Source organism: Saccostrea cucullata, unplaced genomic scaffold, assembly GCF_032062105.1.
Source record: "Saccostrea cucullata isolate Sc308-1 unplaced genomic scaffold, CSIRO_AGI_Scuc_v1 ctg396, whole genome shotgun sequence".
Taxonomy (NCBI): domain Eukaryota; kingdom Metazoa; phylum Mollusca; class Bivalvia; order Ostreida; family Ostreidae; genus Saccostrea; species Saccostrea cuccullata.
In genome coordinates this window covers 147,127-172,486 of record NW_026933195.1, presented here as the reverse complement: position 1 = coordinate 172,486, position 25,360 = coordinate 147,127, and the positions used below count along the sequence as shown (strand labels likewise).

At 34.2% G+C, this 25,360-nt stretch overlaps 2 protein-coding genes across 2 annotated transcripts; one reads left to right on the top strand and one right to left on the bottom strand.

Annotated features, from left to right (window-relative positions):
* The first annotated feature begins 4,555 nt into the window (after positions 1-4,555).
* Positions 4,556-5,732, top strand: LOC134237604 (tripartite motif-containing protein 3-like). The gene has a single exon (XM_062719732.1). The coding sequence runs from the start codon at positions 4,594-4,596 to the stop codon at positions 5,665-5,667; it is 1,074 nt and encodes a 357-aa protein (XP_062575716.1). The 5' UTR covers positions 4,556-4,593; the 3' UTR covers positions 5,668-5,732.
* Positions 5,733-12,377: 6,645 nt separating this feature from the next.
* Positions 12,378-21,885, bottom strand: LOC134237610 (snRNA-activating protein complex subunit 3-like; the record flags this gene model as incomplete). The annotated part of the gene is given in 6 exon segments (XM_062719739.1): positions 12,378-12,972; positions 13,200-13,307; positions 13,603-13,767; positions 14,040-14,091; positions 14,094-14,121; positions 21,745-21,885. Coding segments are annotated over 6 exon segments (672 nt in total), but the record flags the coding sequence as incomplete, so codon positions are not given.
* Positions 21,886-25,360: the final 3,475 nt, after the last annotated feature.

Genomic DNA, 25,360 nt, shown 5'->3' with positions numbered 1-25,360 from the left:
GCAGGTAAAATCTTCGTAAAAGTAAAGTATTTAAGCATCAACACATTCAAAAAAACAGGGAAGGTATTTACCAAGAACTCAGCAAACATGATTCGATATCGAAGCGATATCGTCGATATCGACGATATCGACACACCAGGGAAAGATTTATCAAGAAATTTTTAAGTAACAGTTGTTAAAAACACCATATTAAGGATGGAAATCACAGTTCCTAGAGCAACCATGATTCGATATCAGCACGATATCGAGGATATTAACAGTAAGGAAATAGTCTTAAAACAAAAAGTATTGTAATATACACATGAGAATATAGAACTATTATAGTAAACTATATAAAAGTAATGTGTCGATATCGTAACAACATCGTGTCTTGGACATAACTCGTTTGTTTAGGGTCCAATAAGAAAGACATGTGACTTATAATGCCAGGCCTTATAAATACCTGTACCTTCAATTGTAAAAATATTGTAGATTCCCTCCATTGGCGTCTCAACTAAGGGAAAATATGACCAATTTGGTTCAAACATGAAACCAAGACCGGCATAATTTTATTTTATGTAAAAGCCTGTGTGTTCATAATTAAAGCTAAAGAAGGATTTAAAGGCTGTAGTTAAGTATTCTCAAACACATTTTTATCCAATTTTGCCTAACTAAAGGGTCTTAACAAAGCCACTGGACACAAAGGTCATGCATTTCACAAATTTGCGGACTCTGTCTCCAAGGGTAGTGGGATAATGATATTGACGTTTTCCAGTTTACTAGTCATTTAAGAATATGGTAATACCTTAATAAAATAGTTTAAATCGGCCCAACCATTACACAGAACGACTAATTTTTTTTTTTTAAAAATGTATCATACATCATCCTTATACAAGATGTCAGGTGATCTAGAAAACATGCATGTCTATGATAGAAAAACCCTCTTTCATACTCCCATCCCATTTGTTCTGCATCAAGCATGAAAAGACTGAACTTTTTATTCCAGTTTAACTGTAACATATCTAATTCCACAAGTTGAACTCAATACATTTATTACATTGACATGTGCTCTTAATCCTAATGATAATGGTAAATAATGTGATTTACACATTTTAATGCCCATATTAAAAGTGTAAAATATGTCAAGTCACAGTAGATTTTGAACTAGTATTTATATCTTCAGAACACTTCAACAAGGACTTAAAATACCTAACAGGTAATAAATACAGGTGCCACGAGATCAAAGTACATAGAGATAGTCTATATATAGATTTAACCTCAACAGGACACCCACAAGGTAATAATTTCCTTTACTTGTGATTCTTGTGTATATTCACCTGCATGTAAAAATTAAAAAGGATGAAACTGTGCTACTATAAGAAGTTGGTTGGGGGGTGTCAAGTAATATTACATGAGTCAAATTATCAAATTATTATTGGCCTTAGAGTTACCATGAGATCTATCACTATATACCGTATATACATGTATATGTTTTGAATAATATCAATATTTTCATAAAAACATGTAAAATCATAAATCTTTTCCAGTCAAAGTAGACAAGTTGAGCAAAGGGAGATTCTACAATTTATACCAGCACTGTAGCTGACTTGAAGATGTTATTCATACCCCCACCCTCCCTCTCCACAAACACAGTGGTTAGAGCATCTGCTCTAAAGTTGCTAAGTAAGGAGTCAATCCTTCGTCACGGTTTCGAATCCCACTGTGGGATGTAGAGACCGAACCATTGAATGAGACCGTATAAACCCAGGTCATGTGTTGCAGTAGGTTATGGCACAAAAAGATCCCTCCCCGCTAAATTGCCCTAAGTACTATATAGGACAAAATTTGCAGCTATTCACTAGCAAATATGTGGCCTCTCCATATGAGTGCATAATTCAAAACACCCTTAAACAACATACAAACAAACAAAATTGTCTAGTTGTATCATTAAACATTTACAATAAAACTCGGTTATAGCGAAGTATCTGGGACCTGTGAATTTAATTCGCTATATCCGCAATTTGTTATATCCGTATAACGATTTCGTAGAACTATTATAGAGAATTCGCAATATGCATGTTTTCCATCAAGCATTACTACCAAATGTGTTATGGAAGCAAATACTATAAACATATCTTCGATTACTAAGGTTTTATTATGAATTGAATTTTATATATAAATGCTAAAAGAAAATAAAGTCAGTTCAATATATCAATATTTTATAATCTTAAGATGTTCGTTATAAAAGATTATACTAGTATATAATTATATTTAACCTCAACAGGACTAAAAATCAGTTCGCTATATCAGTAAATTCGTTATATCAGAGTTCCTTATAACCGTAAAATTTTAGAAAGATTTGTTAAGAATTTTGCCGGGGACCCAGAAAAACTTCGCTATATCCGTGAATTCACTATATCCGTGAATTCACTATATCCGTGTTCATACTAAACGAGTTTAACTGTATTGACTGAGTTCGAGGGCGTTTTGTCGGACCCAAGAACCAAACTGTCTGTCTGAGGTCGTTAGGCCGAAGGCAGACAGTTTGGTTTGAGGGTCGACAAAATGCATTTTGCCCGAAACACAGTCAATAAATGTGTAGTTATACCTTTCATTTTAATTTTCTTTTTACATACATGGATTCTGTACTGTATATTGTGATGTAGCATCAGGTCCGTCACTTTTCAACACCAACAAATGAAAATGAGATAAAACTCTGATGATGATTCTGTGACGCAAGCGGTCCAATATCTCTTCGGCTGGTCCAACATCATTTTTGTCCCCTGCTTGAAAAGTGGGGAATGTTAATTTGGGTCTGTCCGTCCGTCCGTCTTTCTGTAACGCTTTCGTTTCCACACTATATCTTAAGATCCCTTTGAGCTTATGCAATGAGATTTTGCATAGCTACTCCCTAGGAGTTAAAAAAAACCTATTGATTTTGAGGTCAAAAGGCCATAGGTCATGGTCATAAATTCGTAAATTCTGTCTGTTATAACACTTTCGTTTCCGCGCGATATCTCAAGAACCCTTTGAGCTTTTGCAATGAAATTTTACGTAACAACTCCCTATGGCCTAAGGAAGACACCTATTGTTTTTGAGGTCAAAAGGTCAAAGTTCAAGGTCGTAAATTTATGCATTCTGTCTGTGCATAACCCTATCCTTTTCGGGCGATATTTCAAAAAGATTTTGAGCTTTTGAAATGTAATTTTATACCAAAACTGCCTGGGATCTCTCTCACCCCTCCCAAAGTGACCCGCCCCGTTTGTTTTATTAGCATTTATTGTATTACATGTCGTTATTTTCAGCACAGGGGCATGAGGAGAGTTATTACGTACAAAACAGGTTCTCGGCGGACTTTATATTTTTATTACATTTATTGGGACTGTTTATAAAAGGTTAAAATTAGACACCATGCATTGTGTAAAACTTTGACAATATCGAATGTGAATATATATACATGTATGTGACTTCATCTTTTTATATAATTTTCGCTAACTTAAAGCGGTTCCGTGGTGTAGTGGTATGTCTCTCGCCGCACATTTGAGAGGTCCTGGGTTCGAATTCCGGACGATCCACTTTTTTCCGAAATACTTTTTTTGTACTAGATGATAGTATTCAGCATGTGAAATGAAAAATATGAGGTCTGGCTTATACAAACTCATAAAATGATCATTACAGTTTGATAAATATTCCATATAAAAAGAATCTTCTATACACATAATAAAGAATAAGCAATCAAATGTTTATATTCATATTGGCATATTTTATTTGCTTCAGTATACATGTATACATTTAATAATTCTACCAAGTCAGTCGGGGGATTCGACTTCCCTCTTCCCTCCTTGCATATGGTTTACTTTTTCCCTTAGCTGGGGACACAATTTCTCTGAATTAGCTTGTTTTATGCCCTTTCAGCAAAACATCAGAAATGTTAGATTTTTTCCGTATAGATTTGTATAGGAACATATTCTAAAATGTATAACAATCACAATTATTATTCAATTTCAGGGCCTAGGGTTTAAATATGGATCCCAGTACCAGTGCCCAGGATGAAATGCGATGTGACCTGTGTCAGACCGCTGTGGTACAAATGCACTGTGATACATGTCTTGTCAACCTGTGTACTAATTGTGTAGGAAAACACATGATCTCTGATCAATCTATCAATCACAAAGTTGTCATTTTTCAGACCAGAAATTCTATGCCCCTCTACCCTGGGTGTGTAACTCATAACAAAGAAAGATGTAAAATGTATTGTAAGCAATGTGACATTCCTGTCTGCACTAAATGCATTGCATCTGATGACACCTTGGTCACAAATTATCAGAAATATTACAAATTCTAAATGAAAAAAGGGACAAATTCATCCAAGAACAGGCTAAATTAAATGAGACAATATTTCCAACATACCAAGACATTGCCTCTGATGTAAAACACAAAATGAGTCAGTTAAAAAAGGAATTTGGGGATCTCTCAACTATCATAACAAAACATGGAGAGGACTGGCACAGAGAAGTTGACAAACTTGTCAGGAAACGTAAAGCTGAAGTTAATGAGGTGAAAAATACACAGTTACAAACTCTACAAAAACATCTGGATGAAATAAACAAGGTAATGTCTGACATTAAGGATGATGTAAATTCACTAGAAGTTGCTTTAGCCTGCAAAGACATAACCAAAGTCTATAGTGTTAAATCCAACATAGAAAAATATAGTAAGCTTCTACCAGAAATTGAACCGTCTTTACCCAAATTCACACCAGGAAAAATTGAAGAATACTTCAGCAAACTGTTTGGATCCTTATCATCAGGTTTTTTAACTTCAGATAAACATGGCTACAGCATGAGGACAATACAGAAATCACCTCCAGTCAAACAGCTGCTTGATGAACCAGAAACTGACACCACCATAAACACTGTGTATGGATGGCTTTACAATGTGACCTGTCTGAGTGATGAAAAAATCTGGACAAGTGGAGGTGACGGCACCATGAAACTCTACAGCATCAATCAGGGATCACTACTCAAGTCAATCACAACCAAGTCAGGGTACACACCCTCTAACATAGCAGTCACAAAAAGTTGGGGTCTAGTGTATACTGATGACTATTATAAAACTGTGAACATTGTGAAGAATGAGAAAATAGAGGAGCTGATCAGACTTAAGACTTGGAATCCTCACAGTGTCTGTAGTACCTCCTCTGGTGACCTCCTGGTAATCATGATCAGTGATGATAGAAAACAAACAAAAGTTGTCCGTTCATCTGGCTCCACGGAGAAACAAACCATTCAGTTTGATGATAAAGGTAAACCTTTCTACTCCAACTCTCATGACAAATACATAAAAGAGAACAAGAACCTGGATATCTGTGTGTCTGACTATGGAGCTGGGGCAGTAGTGGTGGTCAATCAGGCTGGGGAACTGAGATTCAGGTACACTGGACATACTCCTGCTCCAAAGAGCAAACCATTCAATCCACAAGGAATCGCCACAGACAGTCAGAGTCACATCCTTACAGCTGATTATGACAATCGCTGTGTCCACATTATAGACAAGGATGGACAGTTCCTCCGTTACATAGGCTGTGAACTGAATGGACCCTTGGGACTGTGTATAGATACAAATGACAATCTGCTTGTTGTTTCATTTAGAAACAAACAAGTGAAAAAAATTAAATATCTGCAATAAAATCCATCTGCAATGTTTTCAGTTTAAACAACATAATTCCATTGGGGAATCACAATTTTTGCTTATGCACCGATAAAAAATTATGCACTGTAAGTTTTTATGTTTACAGTGTATAGAGCATGAATTAACCTTGAGCAGAATAAAGCATTTTTACAGTAAATGAACTGAGCAATATTCATATAGTACATGAAATACGTATAGGTATGGTACATGCTGGGAGAACTTAGCCTTTGATTTTGGAACAACATAGGTAATTTTCAAACACATCCCATACCTACCGACTTGGTAAAATGACAATATTTATCCAGTTAAAGTAAGCATGGTCCACAAATGAAAAAGAGATTCTACAATTTATACCAGCACTCCAGCTTACATTATTTTAACCCCCCCCCGCCCCACCCTTTTCAACCCATACATACACCCTAATACACAAAAGGGAAGAGAAGAATTCAACATTACTTTAGTTATAAACATTCAATTCAACATTGATGACAGAAGACAAACAAAAGTTGGATCAACAGAGAAGCAAACCATTCAGTTTGACGGATTACGTAAACCTCTCTACTCTAACTCTCATGACAAATACATAACAGAGAACAAGAACCTGGATATCTGTGTGTCTGACTATAAAACTGAAACAGTAGTGGTGGTCAATCAGGCCGGGAAGCTGAGATTCAGGTACACTTGACATACTCCTGCTCCAAAGAACCGACCATTCGATCCACTGAGAATCACTACAGACAGTCAGAGTCACATCCTTACAGCTGAATATAACAATGACTGTGTCCACATCATAGACCAGGATGGAAAATTCCTCCTTAACATAGACTGTGGACTGAGTACACCCTGGGGGCTTTGTAGAGATACAACTGACAATCTGTTTGTTGCTCAACATAGAAACAGACAAGTGAAGAAAATCAAACATCTGCAATAAAAACCATCTCCAACGTCAATTTCAGTATAAACAAGATAATTCAATGGAATAACACTTTTTGTTTGTGCATCGATAGAAAATAACGCACTGTATGTATTTATGGTGACAGTGTAAACAGCATAAATTAATATTAAAAAACATATATATTATAAAATCAATAATATAAGCAGAATAAAGTATTTTTACAGTATTTAAGGTTGGATTCTTCTATGGTTTCTGGGCAGATGAAATATTCAATGTATTTTTCATATGTCTAATATATTAAGGTGAAAGAGATTTATTAGAATGTAATTTTCACACCACATCACAATTGTACAACTTTAAATACATGTAGAAATGGTAAATTGTGTTCGAAAACTAGCAGGGGTTATATTTTTGGCGAAATGGTGGCGTATGAAAGTATCTTCTTTTCTGCCTCTCAAAATTATTACAGAACAACGAATTTAGTTATAATTTTTACACAATCAAATACTTGATGAATTTTTCAAATGTTAGCTAAAATAATAAGGGACAAAAGTTTTAAAATATGTCAAATAAATTTAATTTTCCAAAGAAACTACAATTATGTTAGCCTTTAAAAGCTTCAAATCTAAGTACAAATATGAGCCAGAAATCCGTATAAAGTGTTTTTACTATCTTAGTATATGATCAAATCTTTTTGTTTCAGTATCATTTTGTATCTCTATATGACATCTTTACCATATGTGAAAATAAGAAAAATTTAAATATAGGGCGCATATAAGTAACTTAAATATTCACAAAAAAAAAAAAATAGAGAAAAGGCCGTAATAAGGTCTAAGCAGCCCTTTTTTTGAGGATAGCTAAATTCGATGTCTAACTTTTTACTATACTAGTAAATGTGATACGTAAATGTAATATGGTACATTCTGGGTGAACTTAACCTTTGATTTTGGAATAACAAAGGTAATTTTCAAACACATCTCTTACCTACCTTTCAAGGAAAAATACTAAGTACTAGCACAAGAGTACTTTAAATTTTAAAAATTTGAACATTTTAGAGGAATTATTTTTAGGTGCATTTTGAGATTCTTTGCTACAGGTAGCTTTTTTTCCAAAATATCCGTAGAATACTTTTTCAACGGTTGTTGGTGCAACTCTTTTCTATTGTCTTTTAATTTCTAACTCTTACTTGGGGTTGTTGTGGTCCCAGTTCGATTATCTGAATTTTGTTTTTAATAAAGATGTCTCCAATCGTTCAGATCCATTTTTTTTTTATAATTATCAGACACAGACAATGTATTGCCCAAACTGAACATATATTGGAAAGAGGTAAATGTAGATATTACTCTCTTGATTGCCTAAAACTAAACACAGATGGTAAAGCAGTACATGTAGACAAAACTCTGTTAATCTTATTTAAAATATTTTAATAAACCAAAAGCCTTACCACAGTGTTCTGGAGTGAAGTCTGGGTTTTCACTAAGGTCCCCTGCCAGGGCTAGATCATTAACACAGGTGATTTTGTCTCTGAGGTCTGTCAACTTCTCACACCCCTGTACTAAAATAGTCTGGTCAAGGGAAAGCTGGAATGAAAATCAATCATTATGGATTTATGGAATTACAAGAAAAAATACCCGAAGCCAGCGACAAAAAAGTGGTGGCATAAATCCAAGGTTATTACAATTAACGCTTGGATCTGTATAGCTATCTGCTTTGTCTGTCCAAATTTTATCAAACAGAGAGCTACAGTTCTGCAACTACAAAGCAATATGCCCTCCCTTCTTCATAACGAAATAATTAATAAACAAATTAATGGTGGCACTGTAAATTATATCTGTTATTTATGTCTGTAAATGTACCAATTACACAGGTTTCAGTTTTAATCACACAAAGCTGATAATATATAATGAAATTTAACAAGTTTTCTCTCACTGATAAAAACATAGCCGTAACAATTGGTATAAAACAAGTCGCCAAGATACATTCAATGATCATAGGTATATCTGAATCACATGGCTTGATGTGTTTGCGATTCATACCTTCATGTTATGATTAGTGTTGTAAGGCTGGTGTACGTGGACAGTTATTATCACGTCTGGATTCTGGACACTATATTACTTGGGACATGTTTCTTTCTTTGATAGTGAAAACTTCAATGAAAAATGCAATGTACAATGAAATCAGACCACTATACTTAGACATGTCTGGATGTCTGCACGCGATATTCCTCAGGACATGTTTCTTTCTTTGGTAGTGAAAAATTCCACAAAAGATGCAAGGCACAATGAAATCACACCACTATATAATTAAACATACACAGCATGTATACCAAAGATGTGTTAAGGTGTATTGTTTTTTATTTGAAAATCAGTCAATTCCATGTATGGATAAAAATGGAGGTTGGGCCCTACAGAATTTTCAGGTTCTATACAAAAAAAATTACATTGCACCCCTCTACTAAAGAAAATTGACTTATAAAAATGTCCAACTTATCACCACCACAAAATAAAATTTTCCAGATTTCAGGAAAGTTGTTTTAGATGATCCTTGTTCTTATGTTTTAAGTAGAATAATCCTGCCTTACATTTATTATAGCAGATGAAGACCCTCCTCCTAAAATAAAACTTTGATCCCAGTTTACTTGAATGTCTTCCACATGTAACACTGATATACACTGATATACACTGATATAACTGTAAATAATTTTGAAGAATACTAGTATTAAGCAGATAGAGGTGATCTCAAATGTTCATCTTTGAACTTAGTACTCGTAATGAAACAGGTGCTAATGTTTTTGGATTATGACTGTTGATACATGCCTTTATTATAGTTTCATGAGACTGAGGATACAGAATTGTGAGCCAAAACAAGTCACAAATTAAAACGTTGTAATTAAGGAATGTTTTCAATTTTTTATGTGAGTTATTGGTTTGTGAATTACACAGACTTGTCACGTAGGCATCTTTAATGAAGCGCACTAGCGCTTCATGAAAAATACCGGTATGCCTACGTGCAAGTTTGACTGTATGATTCACACACCAATAATTCCAATCTTGGTTTTATTTATTGATTCCCTGTGTTTGATTGAACGAGCAAAAATTCAAGAAAAAGTTTACACATCGATGAATTTTTCAATCAGAACTACTTTCTTGACTGTTGTAAAAACAATGAAACAGATACTTCTTGTCCGTTTTAGCTAAATAATGATAGCAAGAAACTTAAAAATAAAAAATGAATGAATGAATGAATTAAAAGGATACAAACAGGACTGACAGACGGGAATATTATGTTTATGTCACTGTCGGATCAAGAGTGTGAATTTTTAAAATCGCTGATCATGCTATCATTATCTCGACGTTCCATATCAGCTCAGTTGGTATCGTTGTGATAGGGAAAAGAAACGTATATCAGACTCTTGTCTTTTCAGCATCAAATTCATATACATGTATTTACATCCTACAGATCCCATATTCTCCCTAAATCTTTGAGCGAACCAAAGCAAATCGAGGACGTCGACGTTCTGCAACTTTCGCTATGAGCGTTGGGAACATACTAAAGACCTGATATACTAAAGACCTGATATTTGACCTGATGAAAAAATATATCATATAAATTATCAATTTAATCATTATATTTCATATTTCTTGGGCAAAAATATTAATGATAGTAGGTAATATAATACTAAAATACACTTTTATTGGATAATAACTATATTTTTTGCTATGTATTAAGATATTATCACAAAACTTGATGACCTGGTAATTTGGAATGACCTGATATTTTTATTTTACAGACCTGGTATTTTAAAATGGAATGGAATTGCTGAAAATGTTCAAATTTAATAAAGTTTAAAATATAAATCTGTTTTATTTTCTTTAAAATATAAGAATATATCAGGTCATTAATTAAACCCCATCACATCATTTAAAAATATCAGGTCATTAAAAATTATCAGGTCTTTTGTAGGAAATCATCAGGTCATTTCAAATCATCAGGTCAATTCTTTTCTTAATAGTGGCAAAAAGATTTTTCTCAAAACCATTTAAAAAGTTTAATTTTTCTAAAAAGAATTTTAAAAAAATATCAGGTTATTCAAAACCTTTTGTTGGAAGTCATTTATGAAAATACCAGGTCTTCACTAGAAATATCAAGTCATTCAAAATATCAGGTCAACAAGTTTTTGTAAGAACACCTTGATACGAAGGAAAAAAATCTCAGTGTTATCTCCTAAAAGTGTATTTTAGCATATTATCATCAATAATTTACGACAAAAAAATTGAAATAGAATGTTTTAATTGATAATTTTATGTGATATTTATCTTTTCATCAGGTCAAAATATCAGGTCTTTAGTATATCAGGTCTTTAGTATGTTCCAGATAACACTGAGATTTTTTCCCTTCGTATCATGATAAGGTGTAGTCCGAAAAATCCGACGTTTTTCTGGCTTTTTTTTACGATTTTGAAATTTTACATGCCAGGAAAACGTCAGAACCGGCGCCATTACGAAAACTGGGAAATCGCCGCCTCCAACCAGAGGCGGCATTCAGAGGTTGATTTTCAATACTTGTAAACCGAATTAAATGCTGAATTCACATTTTATCAATAGTACAACACCTTTAGTACTCACCAACATCGTTTTTATGTTCCGTTTATAAATAATATAATCCGATGAACACATTTGACTGACTGTTGAGATTTGTTTTCATTTCGTGCATTTTAAAATCGTGCAAGTTCTGAATCGGAATGAGGAGCGGTAATTTCTATTCATTAATATTGGTAAGTTCTAGGAGCATTGTGCCATTGATAAATTGTGATTTCGGCATCTAATTCGGTTTCCAAGTATAGAAAATCAACTTCGGGTGGAGACGGTGAAATTTCCGGTTTTCGTAATGGCGCCGGTTCTGACGTTTTCCTGGCATGTAAAATTTCAAAATCGTAAAAAAGCCAGAAAAACGTCAGATTTTTCGGACTAGATAAGGTGTCGTTGTCGTTAATGTCAACATGGCCATGGTCAAGGATGAATTATTCTGAAGAATGCGTGTATTTACGATATTTGTTGACCTAAACAACATTCAATGAGTTTTCATAAGTTTATTTGTTGATTGTTTTGACAATTTTAGCTGGATTTTATCGTTATTCATCTTGTATACGTTTCTTTGCGGCATAAGTATTCCTACGCCGTACAAAATAACGGATTGTATGGCGGCCTCAAAGAGAAATAACCTTAATAATTTAAAAATTCGTAATTGGTGTTATTAGAATTAAACGTTCTTTTTTCAGAATTTATCGATGTGTAAACTCTGCCTTTTTACTCACAAACTTTACATAAAAGTGCTTCGCACTTTTATTCAGTTTGTGAGTAAAAAGGCAGAGTTTACACATCGATAAATTATGGGGAAAAAACGTTTAATCCTATAATAATTCACCCTTAATGACTTATTAACTTAAAAACATTCTTTATCTTTACATTTTCAATGTCTAAAAGCATAAAAAATATACTCAATATTTGAATTTCTCGCTGCCCTATTTCGTTATACTTTACTTTATCGCTGCATGTAGCCTCATTGTGACGTCACGTGAACGCACGTTTCTCCGTGAATATTTCTATGCGTGAGTATACACGGAAATGATTTTCAAATCAATTTCACAGTTGGCTTACTAGAAAGACACAACAAATGTAAATATTGTATTTTATTACATGATTGTAAAAGAAAGAAAACATTGAACTTCGTAACTGCTCTGCTTTGTTTTATGAACACTTTGTGGAATCATAGAAAGAGTTAAGTCATCAAACTGCTTCACAATAATCTTCATTGATATTTTAAAATTCTAGGTTAACAATTCAAAATTGATAAGAATCTGTGTAGTTCTTCCAGTTTATATTAATTACATCCTTAATTACATTCTTAATGTTTTTGTATAAAAGAATGAGTTGTTTCATTAATGAAATAAAACATAATTTGCATCAGTATCCGAATGCTAAACGCTCATCCTGAATGTAATATATTTCTATAGAATGCTGTAAATTTCTGACTGTCCCTTTTAGGTTTTCTTTATTAATTAATCTGTGAAGCAGTAGCTGAGCCTATAAATGACTGGAGGTTTCCTTGCGGTTGGTACTATACACTCACTGTAACTGAAGCACTGGGTAAGTTATCAGGAGGACTGTTGATTTCCTTGTGCATTGAGGGAGGCATCACAATTCACAAGTATCTTTATTACTATCAAGGTTCAGGTGAAATCCTTATTGTTCCTGTGAGTACTATATAACAGAATTACTGTCAAAGAATCTAAACGCCTGGAAATTCCTATCTTGTTTCCATGCTGGTCATAATGTAGAGATCGGAAACACTGTTCACAGAAAAAGCTGGGATCCTCAGGAGCATGCTCACTGTTGTATGCCATCCATCTATAATGTAGAACAACTAATTAAAGAGCAAAACAGAGGACAACTAATGAGACAACAAAAACGGGACAAATAATTAAACAACAAAATAAAGCACAAATAATGAAACAACAAAATACAAAAGATATATATGAAAACTCACTAACAATTACTCATTCAACAACCAAGTATAGTTCTCTCACATGAATCTCAACATAATCTAATACAATTTACTTTTTAAAAATATTTACCTTGAAGCATGCATTTGGCAGACTCTGCATTTGGTCTGGTTCTTTAGACGTTTGTGTGTTACAAGAGGATACTCTCTGATATCTTGTGTATCCTGAGGACTTAATATCCTAGAACAAATTAAATGGCTGTAAATTACACTTTAATTTTCAAATTAATGTTGAACTGGCAAGCATGTTTCAGGATTATTAAACCTACACAATTATCATTTTGTGTACAGGTAACTCTGAAGAAAACAAAAATATATCAGAAATTGTAAATAAAAAAATGATATTTTTTTTTATTTTGAATTTTTCCAGGAAAAGAAAATTAAATCAGATGGTACCATTCTAAGCATACAGTTCAGACACTTAACATACAGCTATGTGTTTCCACATTTTTTTAACCTACACTGTATGAGTATACCTGATATCAGAGAATACAATGAGGTGTTCACAGTCCCCCTGGTGCATGTAAACGTAGGGTTGTCCCAGTCTGAGGGTCAGGTCCAGGAATGGCGTGTCCTCCATGGAAGCTGTCTGCATGGCTCCTATCTCCCGGGCCGGGTCCTTAGCCCAGTCACGAATCACTCTAAAATAATATAATATTTTTAGACTGTCTCGAATTAACTAACCTGTTCTCCCACCTTCACTCCCACTTCATGTACACAGTCAAAAATCAAAGGGAGAGACAGAGAGAGAGTGGAAAAAGAAAACCATCATAAATTTACTAACTTTACTTTCAAACTTAATATATTTTCTCATACTTTGAATATACAACATTTAATTTGCCATTTCATAATTGTATGATAATTCTACCAGATTATGTACATGTTAAACTTAACAAAAAAATTCTATATTTACTGGCTGTAGTCAATTGCACCACTGTAACGGAAATCATTGTAAAAACACCCTCAATGTAGAAAAACCCAGATTTGTAGAGATCCTATTATAAAAAAAGTAGGTAAAGACATATTCAAAACAGAAGAAATGAAATGAACATAGACATATGGTGAAATACTGTTGATTCTTTATTTATTGTGAAACTAATTAGTGAATTTTTGGATTAAAGCATTCTGAACTCTGTGATATGAATTGAATTAAATTCAGGGTGACTCTGTGTTTGCATTGATTGTACATGTGAATGTTGTTTTACATCCCATTTAAAAATTTTGCCACTCATATAGAGATGTCACAATGTACCAACGAAGGACTTCAAATTAAGACATTTACTGAAGCATTCATGACCATTGAGCAGTGAAGGTTCTACATTGTACCAAAGCCTACCATGACCATCTCCCCAAGTCAAGGGTTTTTGATCCGCTCACTCAAGGGTTTATTGTTTACTGGATCAGATAAAAACCCATGAATTGGGAAGATAACCGTGACTTGAGACTTTGTTTATTAGGGTCCCATTAGAAAAACCAGTGACCCTTTAAAGTGCGAGGCATTACAGGTTTGAAGGTGTGACAAACAAGAACCAAATCATGGGTGGTTTGTTTTGCTATTTAGTATACATGTAGTTTAAGAAGTATTTTATTCATAATATACAAAGTGTACAATATGAATATGGATTGAACAGCAGGCCAAGGGCCTATATTAGTTCTCCACATGTACCTTCACTTGGAAAACTACTGATGATTCCTTAAACAATTCATCCCTACGATGGAGCTTCAACCAAGGAAAAATATGACCAATTTGACCCAAACATGAAACCAAAACCATGGACCAAGAGTGCACAATTTTACTTTATGTAGTTTGTGTGTTCATAATTAACATTGACATCCATAGTTAATAAGGCTACTGAAAGAATTGTTTTATATCAACTGACCTAGCAGTTTCCTCCGAAAAATCAACGAAGGCTTAGAGGCTGCAGTTAAGTATTTTGAACACAGATCCAATTTTGCCTATAACTAAAGGGTCTGAACAGCAATGCCCCTGGACACAAAGGTCACAAATTTCACAAACCAGTGGACTCTGGCTCCAAGGGGATTTGGGCAATGATTTTAACATTTTTAGTTTTACTTCATCCAAGAGAGTGTCACCTAAAAATAAAAAAACTAATTTCCCAGAATTTGATTAAAGAAATGTTCTTCAAATATAAAAGTGTTTTAAAGAAGCTCGAAATCAATTTAGATTTAAGATTCCATTTACACAAGGTTCTCAAAATATAAAGTAAGGAAATGTTTTAAACCCACAAAAGTATTCCTCAAAAGGTTTATCACCCCTCATGCAGATTTTGATTGATTTAGTCGGGCAAGCTTTTTTAAAAAAACTGTTACTTGTTCTGCATCAAGCATTAGAAACCTAAACATTTTATTCCCAGTTTATTTATATCATATCTGATCCCAAAAGTTGAACTCAATACATTTATTACATTTATATGTGCTCTTAATCTCCCTTATACTGGTAATCTGTCGAGGCACAGTAGATTGTTTGTATTTAAATCCCAGTACACATCAACCAGGAAGTAAAATACCTAACAGGTAATAATACAGGTGTCATGTGATCAAAGTACACAGAGATAGTCTATATAGAAAACACCTCAAGAAGACACCCGCCATTACTATCCGAAGTCAGGTAATACTTTCTTTCACTTGTCATTTGTGATTCCCATTTATATCCACCTTCAAATGCTTGAGCTGTATAAAGTAAATGTGATAAAATGTGCTGTCTATAAGAATAGAGGGGTTCAAGTAATATAACATGAGTCTTTTTGATTCAATTTTTATTGTCTTTCTTGATTTGAAAATACAGTGTAAAACTCTCAGAGGTAATTCAATAAATTATAATCTATTTGTTGCCCACTTGGCATAATGGTTAGAGCGTCTTATATTGCAATATATCTCAATATAGAATTCACAATCATTTTTGCCTGAATGGCCCAGTAGTTAAAGATCTAGAGTCGCAAAGTAAGGAGTTGATCATAACGTCGCGGGTTCAAATCCCATAGTGGGATGTGGAGACCAGTCAAACAGATCAGACCATGTAAACTGAGGTCCCTAGGTGCTAGCATGAAAAAGATCCCTCCCTGCTCAATGGTCCTGTGCTGAGTATAGGGCTAAATTTGCACCTCTCTACCAACAAATGGTGGCCTCTCCATATGAAGGAAAAATTCTCAAGAGAGATCTTTCACAACATACAAACAAAGAAACAAAAAATGATATATTTGTATCATTTACAATTTTAATTCAATTTCAGGGCAAAAGTTTTGATTATGGACCCCCGTACCAGTGCCCAGGACGTGATGCGATGTGACCTGTGTGAGACCGCTGTGGTACAGATGCACTGTGATACATGCTTTGTCAACCTGTGTACAGCTTGCGTAGGAATACACATGATATCTGATCAATCTATCAGTCACGAAGTTGTCACTTTTCAGACCAGAAAATCCACTTTCATTTACCCTTGATGTGTAACTCATGACAAAGAACGATGTAAAATGTACTGTAAACAATGTGACATTCCTGTCTGCACTAAATGCATTGCATCTGATGAACATCTAGGTCACAAATTATCAGAACTATTACAAATTCTGGATGACAAAAGAGACAAAATCATCCAAGAACAGACTGAATTAAATGATACAATTTATCCAACCTACCAGGACATTGCCTCTGATGTACAAAACAGCATGAGTCAGTTAGAAAAGGAATATGGAGATCTCTCAACAGCCATAACAAAACATGGAGAGGACTGGCACAGAAAAATTGACAAACTTGTCAAGAAACTTAAAGCTGATGTTGATCAGATGAAAAACACACAGATACAAACTCTACACAAATATCTGGATGAAATAAACAAGACAATGTCTGATATCAAGGATGAAATAAATTCACTTGAGGATGCTTTAGCCTCCAACGACATATCCAAAGTCTATAGTGTTAAATCAGACATAGAAAAATATAGGAAGCTTCCACCAAAATTTGAACCTTCTTTACCAAAATTCACAGCAGGAAAAATCGAAGAAGACCTTAACAAACTGTGTGGAGTCTTATCATCAAGTTCTGTTACATCAGATAGACATGGCTACAGCATGAAGACAAAACAAAAATCACCAGAAGCTGGATCCTCTCCTCCAGTCAAACAGATACTTGATGAACCAGAGTCTGTCACCACCATAGACACCACCATAAAAACTGGGTATACATTAATTTATCCTTGCAATTTATCTTTATCTTTGGCCTGTCTGAGTGATGAAGAAATCTGGACAAGTAGAAGTGACAGCAGTACCATGAAACTCTACAGCATCAATCAGGGATCACTACTCAAGTCAATTAAAACCAAGTCAGGGAACTCGCCATCTGACATAGCAGTGACAAAAAGTGGAGATCTAGTTTATACTGATCACAATGATAGAACTGTAAACATTGTGAAGAATGAGAAGATAGAGGAGATGATCAGACTACAGAACTGGAAACCCGAGTGTGTCTGTAGTACCTCCTCTGGTGACCTCCTGGTTATCATGGACAGTAATGATGAAAAACAAACAAAAGTTGTCCGTTACTCTGGCTCCACAGAGAAACAAACCATTCAGTTTGATGATAAAGGTAAACCCCTCTATTCATCTGTTTTTTTATGTAACAGATACCTAACTGAGAACAGGAACCTGGATATCTGTGTGTCTGACAGTGGAGCTAGATTAGTAGTGGTGGTCAATCAGGCTGGGAAACTGAGATTCAGGTACACTGGACATACTCCTGCTCCAAAGAACAAACCATTCAGTCCACGAGGAATCACCACAGACTGTCAGAGTCACATCCTTACAGCTGATGCTAACAATCATTGTGTCCACATCATAGACCAGGATGGACATTTCTTCCATTACATAGACTATGGAATAAGTAGTCCCTATGGATTGTGTACAGATAATAATGACAATCTGTTTGTTGTTCAGTGGGGACGCGGAAAAGTAAAGAAAATCAAATATCTGATATAAAATCCATTACCTATGTAAATTACAGTCTGAACAAGATAATTGCAGGGAATCATAATTTCTGGTAAATGCACTGATAGAAAATTAAGCACTTTTAAGTTTTCTGGTGAATCAATTGTGTACATAACATGTATTAGCCTCTGGCAGAATAAAATGTGTCTACAGAGTATAGAGCCATATTCAGGTCTAGGCAGCCCTCACTTTCTGAGGATAGCTAAATTCAATGTGGTTGCCAAACTTTTTTTTTCCATCAAATATTACTCTGTATTAAATTTTTTTTTTTACCAAAATTTATATATATATTTTTTTTATTTTTATTTTAACTTTCACATTTATATCAAACAAGTATATACAAAAGTATGTTCATAAATATTTCTTCCTTCAAGTATCTATTATAGATAGCGTATACAAGTACTAAATTTACAAAAGGACATCCACATACACAAGTTCACATTTAATTACACACATGTGAAAGTTGTTTTAATATAGGATAGAAAAAGGAGGAGAAGAAGAAAGAGAGAGGAAGAGAGAAAAGAACATTAACAAGAGGCCCAAGGGCCACAGCGCTCACCTGAGCACATTGGGCTTGAATTTACCCCCCCCCCCCCTTCCAGGCATTCATCATTTGAACAAACTAGAATCTACACTACCTATGATTCCATATAAATATCACTAATCATAGCTTTGAAGTACTTGAAAAGAAGATTTTAAAAGGTTTCCCTATATATCCTTATGCAAAACTTGGGTCGGCCATTTTGGCCCCACCCTATCCCCAGGGCCGGGGGTCATGATTTGAACAAACTTGAATCTACACTACCTGAGGATGATTCCACATGAGTTTCATCTTTCCTGGCCCAGTGGTAATTGAGAAGGATTTTTAAAGATATTTCCTATATATTCCTATGTAAAACTTGGGTCGGCCATTTTGGCCTCACCCTTGCCCCGGGGGTCATGATTTGAACAAACTTGAATCTACACTACCTGAGGATGATTCCACATGAGTTTCATCTTTCCTGGCCCACTGGTTCTGGAAGAGAAGATTTTTAAAGATTTTTCCTATATATTCCTATGTCAAACTTGGGTCGGCCATTTTGGCCCCACCCTTGCCCTGGGGGTCATGGTTTGAACAAACTTGAATCTACACTACCTGAGGATGATTCCACATGAGTGTCATCTTTCCTGGCCCACTGGTTCTGGAGAAGAAGATTTTCAAAGATTTTTCCTGTATATTCCTATGTAAAACTTGGGTCAGCCATTTTGGCCCCACCCTTGCCCCGGGGGTCATGATTTGAACAAACTTGAATCTACACTACCTGAGGATGATTCCACATGAGTTTCATCTTTCCTGGCCCACTGGTTCTGGAGAAGAAGATTTTTAAAGATTTTTCCTATATATTCCTATGTAAAATTTGGGTCATCCATTTTGGCCCCACCCTTGCCCCGGGGGTCATGATTTGAACAAACTTGAATCTACACTACCTGAGGATGATTCCACATGAGTTTCATCTTTCCTGGCCCACTAGTTCTGGAGAAGAAGATTTTCAAAGGTTTTTCCTATATATTCCTATGTCAAACTTGGGTCAGCCATTTTGGCCCCACCCTTGCCCCGGGGGTCATGATTTGAACAAACTTGAATCTACACTACCTGAGGATGATTCCACATGAGTTTCATCTTTCCTGGCCCACTGGTTCTGGAGAAGAAGATTTTTAAAAAATTTTCCTATATATTCCTATGTAAAATTTGGGTCGGCCATTTTGGCCCCACCCTTGCCCCGGGGGTCATGATTTGAACAAACTTGAATCTACACTACCTGAGGATGATTCCACATGAGTTTCATCTTTCCTGGCCCAGCGGTTCTGGAGAAGAAGATTTTTTTAAAATGCCATTAATTTTTAACAAATTCATGATTATCTCCCCTTGGAAAAGGGCGTGGCCCTTCATTTGAACAAACTTTAATCCCCTTTACCCAAGGATACTTTGTAGCAAGTTTGGTTGAAAATGGCCCAGTGGTTCTTGAGAAGAAGATGAAAATGTGAAAAGTTTACGACGACGACGACAACGACAACAACGACAACAACGACTACAACGACAACGACAGACAACGGACAAATTTTGATCAGAAAAGCTCACTTGAGCCTTCGGCTCATATCAATCACATATGCTCTGCCAGTTATCCTCATACTCTGTATATTTACACTGTTTCAGAAGTGAAAATTTCTCAATCAAGAATCTTTCCACAATAATTGTTTTTAAAGTCATTATACTTAGAACAGAAAGATTTTTATATTTAGTTGAAAAAATATAATTCTTAGTTATCAGTGTCATCAAATTTTGCACTTTATGGACATCCTTATTCTTATGTTTGCCAAATAATATTGTTGTTCTGTCAAAAATTACAGATATATTAAACTTACACAAAAACCACTCTTCAATATCACTCCAAAGCTCTTTTACTAAATTACATTCAACAAAAAGATGTTCAATTGACTCAATGTCAGTCTTACAGAAACTGCATGCTGGAGATTCTTTTATCTTAAGTTTAAATAGATATAAATTTGTTGGAACTATTCTATGTAAAATTTGAAATTGTAGCCACTGCAGTTTAGATTCTTTGGTAATTTTAAATGGGAGTTCAAAAATTTTACTCCATTCTTGCATGGTGAATAGATATCCCTTTTCATTCCATTTTAAAATGGAAGTACTTGTTTCTTTCTTTCTATCAATAAGAATGTCATACATGTCTTTACAGCCTTTCATATTGATGTAAAACATCTTCACAGAACTGGGTAAATTTGGACCATAAGAAAGAAATATATTCATTTGATTTTTGCTAACAAATCTGTCATACACAGCCTGTTTCAAACCAGAAAATTCAACAAAATTTGTTTTTACACCAAGGTCTTTAAAAGCGTCTAAACTTAAGAAATTATTATCTAAGTTGAACAAGTCACTTATGAAAACAAACTTTTTACCATATATGTACTAGTATATGTAATACGTATAGGTGGTACATTCTCAATGAATTAAGCTTCTGATTTTGGAATAACACAAGTAAAATTCAAACATCTTTTACATATATTTCGTGTATGAATTCTAGCACAAGAGAAATATTAATTGAAAAGAAATTAAATAATTAATTATATATATGCATTTTGAGATTCTATGCTATATATAGATATTTTACATTTTATTTAAATTTCATTTAACTCCCATTTGGGATTGTAGTGGTCCCTGTTTCAATAATCTGATTTATTTTTTTATTTACTTTCTTCAATCATTGTGGTTCAAATTGAAACAGTGGTTACTTTTTTTTTTAATTAACAGACAACGAATTGCCTAAACTAATCACAGATGGGAAAGCATTACACATAGACATTACTTTGTTAAAACTTACAAAAAATACTGTGAAATCACAGATTTTCATGGGGGTTTAAATTTCGTTGTTGTTTTTTAGGTATGAAGAGAGTCACGAATTCATGTCCACCACGAAATGTAAAATTTTTAATACATAACTCCTTAACAATTCTTGATCCACAAATTCAAATCCCCACGTAGCAAGATGTTTACTCAAACCACAAAAATCTGACCCCATGAAAATATGTGATTTTACAGTATTTTATTAAACTAAAAACCTTGGCATAGTGTTCTGGAGTGAAGTCTGGGTTTTCACTAAGGTCTCCTGCCAGAGCTAAATCATTAACACATGTGATTTTGTCTCTGAGGTCTGTCAACTTCTCACACCCAAGAACTAGAATGGTCTGCTGGAAGGAGAATCAATAAATTCATTGTGGATTTATATGACTTTGTATTTAAAGCAATATGAGCTACATTTCATGTCAGATTAAACTTGCTATATTATAATGAACTATTTCAATAGCAGAGAAAAAGAAAATTTATAATCTTCTGTTGATCATATTAGCGATGGATGAACTTTTTAAAACTATGATTGAAGAAAAATTGCATTTTTGTCATCCTGTACAATACTGATTTCTTAAATAATAATATTTTTTGATTGTACAGAAGTCTTCCTTCTGATACAATTTAAAGGCCGGTATACACGATGAGATTTGTAGTATAATACAAGTATTATAATACTTTTGTATCATAATACTTTCTCGTACTCACGCTAATACACATCTTATAAGATTGTAAATAAACTACGTATTCCAACGTGTTTTCCCCACCGTATTTCTCCCTCTGTCAAAGTAATAAAAATGGAGAATGAGGCTCTGATAGCAGTGTCTCTCATCGTACTATGCACTGCTTGATATATTCCACAAGTCCTTTTCCCCTTCCCATTAAGCCAAGAGTTTTTCGATGTCTCTACTTATAAAGTCGAGATTAATATTTACCATGTGCTTTTTTAGTAATGATAAAAATAGGATGACCCCTATTGGTTGAAAAAGAAAGGTAAGTTAAGACTTGTATTAGCAAATAGAGCATTGCTCTATTCTGAATACAGTTTTATAAGATTCGAAAAATCTTATGATACACTGTATTAAGAGTGTATACACAGTAAGATTTTGTATTTTAATACAAATCTTATAATACAAATCTTACCGTGTATACCGGCCTTAAAGCTGAACACGACGCGCAAATAGGTATACGCCATTTTCGATATCATTATCTATGATATATCAACACCAGGGTATACTCTTTAGATTCGTCACACCTGACTGCTTTAGTGTCACGGGTATCGGCGTGGAATGGCGACCCGTGTTCGAGCTGGTTATCTTGCATTGCTTTTAATTGTTTACATTTTATTGCAGTTACCGGTACTGTGTATCTCTGTTTGTTTGTATTGACCTATACAATTTTATTGTAAGTTTCTTTGACATCTTACTTTCCTGCATTAGACGAAGTATTACGTTATTATTGTCGCTACCATGTGCTGTATAGCATCCGTCCGTCTACACCAGTGTCGATTGATTACACTGAGCAGTGACAAAGTCCTGCCCTATTTATAGGGGTCTGCAGGTATAGCGATTCTCCGAACAAAAATGGCGGACACATTCCTTTTTCAAATCATGTTCAGCTTTAATGCTTTATTTTAGTTTAATTAAACATAAAAGTTTAAATTACATAACAAATTTGTCATAATAACACATTTTAACTGCAAAATAAATTCTCAAAAATGCAGCTCATATTGCGTTCAGCAGCCGTCATACAAAAATTCTTGGAAAGAACATTATCAAAGACATAAATTATGTGGGTTTTTTTTTTTTGGTTTTGTTAATTTTCTTAAAGCTACATGTACTTAATTAAATGCACATCATACATAACATAAGCAACCGTGCAAAATTTCCAGATCTCTACATTTCTGTTGTTAAACTTGCACATGTAATATTGTCATTAATAATGAAATAAAATCTTTATATCTAATTAAGGTCTTCCGTTTCCAACGGAAGACCTTCTACTGATTCTGATGATTAAGATTATTCTTATTATTCTTTTTTTTTTTCTTCCTAGACGCCAACTTTGACGCTTCATATCTTGCTCATTCCTGAACGGATTTTGTTCAAATTTTCAGAGATTTTAGACTTTTTAAAACCCTTTTAGAATACTGTTTCACAATTCGAAAATTACCTTCTATTAACGAGTTATTGCCCTTTGATTGAATTTTTCTTACCTCCGATTTCCAGACAAAGGCTCAGAAAAGATAATAATTGGAGCACAAAACGCTTTTAAATCGAGGAGAGGAAGCATTGAAGTTGTGCACATCGGTTTTTGTTTTTTGATTTTTGCATTAAAAATGGCGCTAGAGAGGGGTCAAAAGTTAGACCGCGGAAAACAGCAAAAAATTCGGCATATTTTCCTTTATATCTTAAAAACTAAAAATGTTTTGTTAAGACATGTAGAACAAAAGTTGTGCATAATTGCAAGGGCTTTCATGTAATTATATTCAAAAGGGGCTGGCTCCTATAATTAGGGCTCTATGGAACTTGAAAGTTTTTGCTTTATAACTCAAAAACGGTAAATATTTCGATCTAGATCTTACGAAAAAAATTGTTCTTTTACACCTTTTTGATCTGATGAAAATGCTGTTTTGTTCGATTATGCCGGGAATATTGCATAATATGCGGTAGAAAGCAGGCAAGGTAAACAGGTAGCGTTTTTCCGATTACATTCACCTTGTTTGTTTACAATTATATAACACGCCTCCCTCGATAGCGCGGGGCAAAGTCGGTCACCGGGAATCAATCGGCGGGCAATCAAGCGACCCACAGTTATACACAATTAAAAAACACAGAATGGTTAAATTCATTTTTTTTTATATATAACAATTGTACCTTAATACTATCTCTGTCCTATGAAAATATTATTTTGTTCGAGTCTTACGTATTATAGGAAAGAAAGCTAGACAGTTCTCATCTTGCAATTGAAGGAAAACTCTGTAGTCTTTATGCGCAGAATTGAAGTAAACTTGCCGTAAGTAATAAATATTTTACAATGCTGTATCATATCTCTTTTTTTAAATTAGGTTTTAAACGTGTTCTTTGGTTCCCGTTCAATGGCATCATTTTCCTTTTATTAATCAAGATCTTTCCAAGAGAAAGAGTTTTAGAAAAAAGCACGAGTATCTTTTCTTCGTTAAAATATGAACACAAACAATATGAACGAAAACGATACACGCCCGGATCTCATAAAAAGAACTTTTAAAGAGTCAAATAATACAAAAATTATTTACTGCGCAATTCTCACATTCACCTGGAACCCAGATTTTAAGTATGTTGACCATTGCGTAATCTTACGATTACATGCGTCCAAGAAAATCTAAAGCGACACGCCGCGGCGAACCATTGACCCCGCAGTCATAGGCAAAATAATTGGTGTATTAAAACCATTTTACAATTAATGAAAAATTATTATTGTCGGATATTTGAGATTAATATGTTGGCTTATCTTCGTTTTAAATTTGATTGTGATACATGTTTATCTAAAACAGCTATCTTGGTTTTGTGTTTGTTTACAATTACGCGACCAACCATTCCTTCCATCGCTTGTTGACATTAATTTACACAGCGTGGTCGAATGTTAAATCTTATTTTACAAACTTACGGAAAACATTATCTTCTGTAAGTAAATCGAATCTTTCAAAAATATTTTAAAATATCTTAGGTTTGACTTTAGAACAAAACGCTGGGGTATTTATTTTACATGTACATTAATCAGTCTTCATTTTTTATAGTTCATTAGCTCCATGTGTAATTTTACTTTTCGTTTTGACGATTCATAGCGTAAGGACTG